Source organism: Chaetura pelagica, unplaced genomic scaffold (genome assembly GCF_000747805.2).
Source record: "Chaetura pelagica isolate M959 unplaced genomic scaffold, ChaPel_1.0 scaffold249, whole genome shotgun sequence".
Taxonomy (NCBI): domain Eukaryota; kingdom Metazoa; phylum Chordata; class Aves; order Apodiformes; family Apodidae; genus Chaetura; species Chaetura pelagica.
This window is the reverse complement of record NW_009954538.1, coordinates 533339-539499: the sequence shown is the minus strand read 5'-3', so window position 1 is coordinate 539499 and position 6161 is coordinate 533339. Positions and strand designations below refer to the sequence as shown.

The 6161-nt window shown below is 47.5% G+C and overlaps 1 protein-coding gene across 1 annotated transcript in view; it reads right to left on the bottom strand.

The window, feature by feature from the left end:
• Positions 1-2564, bottom strand: part of LRRC75B (leucine rich repeat containing 75B) — a 14349-nt gene extending 11785 nt beyond the window's left edge. Inside the window, exons 1-3 of the mRNA XM_010004855.1 lie at positions 2552-2564; positions 2336-2358; positions 1856-1984 (exon numbers count right to left, since the gene is read on the bottom strand). Coding sequence (XP_010003157.1) covers positions 1856-1984; positions 2336-2358; positions 2552-2564 — 165 coding nt within the window. The remainder of the gene's footprint in view (positions 1-1855; positions 1985-2335; positions 2359-2551) is intronic.
• Between the last annotated feature and the right edge of the window lie 3597 nt (positions 2565-6161).

The following is a 6161-nucleotide window of genomic DNA, read 5'->3' as shown; positions in this document are numbered from 1 at the left end:
GGCATTCCCATTCCTCAGTCTTCCAGCTGTGGTGCAACGTGAATTTAGGGATTTGATATGTAAACACATAGTAAAGCTGTCAAATATGCTAATTTATTCTTTATTGCAAGTGGTGGAAGTGCTGTGGGCCAATAGCTGCACTGTGGCTTCCCTAAGCAGTTAGTGAATCAGCTGCACTCCCCAGGGATGCTCTGCCAACGTGTGGCTAGTCTGCTGTGCCAAATGGAGGGGGATCCCAGCCTCAGTTCTCAACTGACCACCCCCTGATCGCTGTCCTAGCTCCCCTAGGAACCTTCCAGGGACTGGTTCTTTCATTTGGCTTATGTGCCCTGTTGTAGACTTTGTGCTGGCAAGGCTGCAACTGGCACCCTGCTGTCACCTGTAGCAGCAAACCTTTCCAAGTGAGTGCACTTGCAGACCAGGCTTCGGCACAGAAGCTGGCACAATGTTCTGTAAGCATTTGTTGGCTCACAGCTGAGAATTATCCTCCTCTTTCTTCCCATGTCCTCACTGATTTAATTTCCCCATATATGCTGGGAATTGCACTCAGCCTACTGGCTTGTAATGCAGTTAACACCCATCAGATGCTCAGTCAGGGCTGGACAGGGGTTTGTGCTGGGAAGGGTGCTGGTGCTGTGTCCCTCCAACCCCTTAATTAAACTCCTGGCTTTGAGGGGCAGCTCAGGTATTCAACATCTTCCTTAGGAAAGGGGAAAATCTTATCTATGCAATGCTACAGATGTCAGTGTTGGAGATGGTCTGGTAGAACAGCTGGAGATGAAGCCAAGTGAAGTAAGGTTAAGAGGTACCTGCTCCCTTCCTTTTTAGATGTTTAGAAAACTTTTTAAAAAATTACCTGAAAATAAGATTTTTTTTTCAAGCCATGTTGCAGCTGAGTGATAATTAAACTTAGGCTAAATGAGTTTGGGTACTGAGACCTGACTGGTTAATTGTTCTTAATCTCAGGAGATGGCAGAACACAGTTAGAAATGCCACTAATCTACACCAGGCATTCACTGAAGTCCCCAGGGTGCTGCTGTTTGCTCTGAGCCCTGTGTACTCAATACTCCTCTTTTAATAAATAAATTATCTTTTGCTCTCCTTATAAGGCAAATACAACACCTGCCAAACCTGATGAGCAAATAGATGTATTGCAAATCCAAGTGTTTGTGGTGGTAAAGTGTAACAGAAGTAGATGCTGATGTTGCAGTGGGACTGTCATGTTTGCCTGCACTCAGCTTTGCATTTCTTTGTCTCTGCTCTCCTCATTCTCCAAAGGGAAGTGCTAGAGCAGTGCAGGGTTACTGTGCACCTAACACATTTGCTTCTTGAACCCTTAGTTGCAATATATTCCTTCAGCAGCATTCAAAACTCAGATCTGGGAGGTTACAGAAGAAGCATAATGCCAGGTTAGGGTAGTTAGATTGGGGAAAGGGTCTCTTGTTCTCTGCAGAGGCACCAGCCTGGGCAGAGGTTCAGAGATGTCAGTTCCCCTCTGCAGCCTGTATACCAGCTGCTTTGAACCCCTGGGGCATACCAGTAAAAATGGCACCATCATCTGCTTTGTATTTTTATCTGGCCTGTACCCTGTCACCAAGTTTACTGTTGGTGGAAAAAATAAATCCCTTCTGTGCACATAGCTGCTCCCTCCTCCAGCTCCATTCATGTTTTGCAGTAGTTTTAACTGTCTTCTGCAGAAATTTGTACAACATTCTATATGCTACCTCTCCAAGGCCATACTCTGGCTGGTGCTGAAGGACTGCAGAGCACCACCCAGCACCAGTCACCCCATTAGCACTCCGTTTGCATCAGTGCTATGTTGCAAAATGTCCATTGAACTAAGTGAAGGGTTCACCTTTTTGGGACACTGCAGATCTCTAGCAAGGCTCATCAGCAAGTCATGGGAGATAGGATCCACCAAGTTGAGAAAAGTTGCATTTTTGTAGAGAACTTCATTGAGGAATGTTCCTTCCAGTCCCAGGTCCTACAAGAAAAATAGTCAAACAGATGGGCTCTATTGGAACTACAACCAGGAGGTGTCAGCTGGTTGCTCAATACAGGAAACTATCCAACAAAGGTTAAGCAGCTGTGTCTGACCCAGCACTGCTGTGATGGGGGATGTGGATGGCCAGAAAGCTGAAGGAGATGCGGTTTTAAGTTGAGCTAGTCAGCCTGGGGACTGACCACCTTGTTTCCTCTGACCACAGGAAGGTGAGACTGATAAAATTTCCAGGCAGGCTGGAGCCAAGAGAATTAGCTCTAGAGAAACGCAGTTTTGTCAAGCTTCCATGTGTGAATCTGCTGAAGGAGCTGAGCAGGAAAGCTGGTTCTAAACCTGCTTCACCAATCTCAGCTTTTCTGGAAGAATCAAACTCTTAGCAGGTACCTAGATACTGCCATATGCCCAGAGAGTGGCTGGCTGACTTCAGTCAGCAGTCCTGCCCATCAGTATGAGTTTAGCTGTGCTTTGAATTTCTCAGCTTTTTCTAACCTTTTGGGTGTAAAATGTACTCTTAGAGCTTGCTGAACAGCTGTGGTCCATACAACTTACCTGCAGGGATCATGATATGGGACACCTCTGGACATGCTGGAAGAAATCTCAGCATCATTGGGAACAAAAAGCCTCCCCAGGGGGTGGATGGGTGATACTGCAAAGAACTATGCTGTTTCTTGATAAGAGGAAAGCTAAGATCTCATATATGACACAACTCTTACAATCAGGAGGTGGGAAAAAAAAAATAGGAAGCATCTAAAAAGGAGATATTGCATACTGACATGAAAATACCCTGAGGGCAGGGAGTAGAAATGTAGAACAGAAAAAGCTCCCTAATAGGGACAGTGCTGTGTTTGATTCAGTTGACAAAGAGGGCTCAGCTGAGGGAGGAAAGAAGTCCTCTCTGCCCATTCTGTATGTTGCTGCCAGGAGAAATGAATAAGCAAATGGGTGCCCCATATGTTCGTGCTGCTCCACTGAACGTGTGCTTCAGGCATCGCCCAGTGAAAGATGCACTGAGAGCTTAAAAGAAAAAAAAAGCTGGATGTATGCACATACACCACCACTGAGAAATGGAGCCATAGCTGGCAGAGGTGTGGGATCTTAATCCTAAGCAGCAACCAAAGCCAGCGCTGTATCCACTCTCTCTTGCCCTGGATATGCTTGAATTGAGCAGAGAGTGCAATACCAAAGACCCTGCCTACAGGTCTGGTGAAGAAAGGGAGAGTAAATCAAATTCTCTGCAACCCCATCACTGAGTGTACACACATGATGCCCATAAGCAACCAAGGAACCCAAGCAGTGGCTCCTGAAGGACAGACAACCACAGACACAGCTGGATGTGGGCCAGGAGTGTACCAATGCATTATGCCAGTATCTTCCTTAACCATGAGGCTTCAGGAAACTGGAGCATCCTACGCCAACTGTAATGGGAACAGATGAAGAATGCTGCCAAGAGGATGGCATGGCTGGGCATGCAGCAGTGGATGTCACAGCAGTAATTAAACTCCCCCACTGGAGCTGTACCGCTAAGATGCATTTGCATTCCCGTTATCCTGTCTGCAAGGGCTTTATAAATAATATAGCTGTAAATATTCATGTTGATAGCACCCAAATTCTTAGCCCAGGGGTGCTTTCTGGTTTCTTACTTGTTCCTCTCCCTCTCTCTCATTTCTTGGAAATTTTTGTACCACCTGGAAGGTAGCAGAATATTTTAAGTCTTGGCAGTTCAGTTGGCTTAGTGCTGTTATCTTAAAAACGTCAGTTGGCCATTGTCTCAGCACAGGAAAACCAGATTGTACCAGACTTTTTGCTGGTGTAAGTCTAATGTCTTCCCTGTCTTCAACTGAGTGATGCCCCCTTACACGAGCAGAAAAGCTGGTCTCTTTTGCAGGGGAACATTTCTGAGACAGGTGAGATGATGTGCAGTGGAGCTGTCAGAGTTCCTGCACAAAGCAACTGTACATGAGTGTACTCCTGTACTTTGCAGTAGTTCTCTGTGGAGTCTTCTAGAACACTGGGTCTTGTGTCTCTTTTAATGGATCTGCTTCTGGCTGGCTTGCTTGCTTTGCTCCATTACACCCTCCCAGCATCCTCAGAGCAGTGCACAGCCCTTTGTGGTCTGCACACTACAGGTCAGAAACCCCTGGCAGATACAGCTCTGCCTTCTTTGGGGTGTTTGCAGCCTGATCCAAGGCACAGTGTGAAGTATGGTGTTAAATATCCTTGCTGTCCACTAGAATTAACAAGGTATCTCTCTTTTTACAGGTAACAAACAGACCCTCGCCTGGGACACATTAAGCCGTGACTCCTGAGACAGTGTTACTGCCAAGGTAAGCCAGTCTGTGTAAGGGTGTATGTGAGGGGACCAAGCTAAGGGCTGAACTCAGTTGAGTAAGGGAAACTGAAAATGAGAAAAAAAGAATGATTTATAGTATTCTTTGAAGTTGACATCAGAAATGTGAGAAAGACTGGTTCAGTCTCCAGACTGGCTGGCAGTTGTGTTTAGTTGTTGAAGGGTGTGGTGTTCATTAGTGGTGTAGCCCTCTCTGAAATCTCTGAGCACACAACAAACCAGAGGCTTTGGAGTGATGTTGGGTGGGTTCCTGTCTTGGCAGATGAAGGCTGTGCTGTGACTACAGGATGCATGTCCCCCTGCTCTGTCATGAGCAGATGAACAGTGGGTCACTGTTTTGACATGGAGAGGCAGAGATGGGGATAAGGAATAACAAGGGGAGCTGGAAAGGCAGTGGACAACATGCAAGTGTTCAATATATGGTAATTCTCAGTGCAAATGTGGGGAAGCTGGGTGCTTAGCTGAGCCTGAAAGCAGCTGGCAGGCTGCATTGAAAGGAGGGCTTAGAAATGGCCCTCCATTCCAGATGGCCCTGTGACTTAGCATTCAAAACATGGCTGTTCACAGTTGGACCTTCTGGAGACCTCCAAGGTCTGTGAGGAATTTCAGGGCTTTGGTATGAAGGAGAGGTGCTGAGCACTATAGAAAATGACATTCTGTAGTTCTGGCCTCTGGCATAGCCTGCAAAAGTCTGTTCATGTTACATCACCGCGTTCATGGAGTGGTTGCCTCTTTTTCTTCACAAGCTTCTTGTAATAGTGCTTTTCCAAAACTGTCTTTGAAATCTTTCCATACTGGTGTGCACACAGAGGCTTTCTGCTGAGGGTTTATCGGTCTACTTGTGTGGCAACAAGAGTGTTTGTGGTTCTGGTAACAATCCTTGTGTGAACGCTAAGGTGGTGGACAGGAAAAACAGAGATTTAATTTCTAGTCCTGTAAATTGTTACTAATGAGTGTGGAACTTGCTGATGCCTTGGGCATTGACCACCACTGCTGGACATGTAAAACTTGGGACGTTCAGAGCAGAGACAGGGTGGTTAATGCAGCTTCCTGCAGCTGGCATTGTGGCTGTACCAGCATCCCAACAAGCCAGTCCCTGCCCCAATGTGCTCACACCCAGAGGTTACTTGCCACTGTGGTGAGAAACTCAGTATGTTCCCAAGACGCAGTCTTGGGTAGGTCATTATCTAATAAAGAAACATAGGCTAAGAACTGATGGTGCTTTATGGCCAAATCAGCGGGAGGATTTGTCTCCTGTGCAGATTGCAGAGTTGTACTGCTTGCAGAGTTGCCTGCAGTTTGGGGAAGCTGAATTTGCCTGTGGTGATGGTAGCACTGAGCGATGAAGGAGGTGGCTTTGTTCCAGCACAGGGCTCTGTCCTCAACATCAGTTTGGCACCACACTGTCTACACACTGGCTTTTCTGTTCCTGAATGTCGGCAGACAAACAAGCTCCTGCTGATACACTGACCCCTTTATCTCCCCTCTCAGCCTAGACTGGCCCAGAGGTCTTCTCTGAAACCATTTTGGATTCTGCCAAAGACAGATCTTGGCCAGCCTGTCTGGGTGGCTGTAACAGGATGTGGTGGTAGTGGGATGACAGTGGCTTTTCTCTGGGAGCATCGATCCTGAGCACAGGCAGGGGCTGGCATGGAGGGGTGTGGATGGGGGACAGGTGAGGCTGGACAGCCCTTTTCCCGTGTGCAGCGCAGCTCCCTCCCAGCCTGCCGGCAGTCGGGCCAGGTGCCCCTTGCCGGGCTGGGGACACGGGGCAGTGGCAGGGAGCCAGGGAGGGTGTCGCCTCCCGCAGCC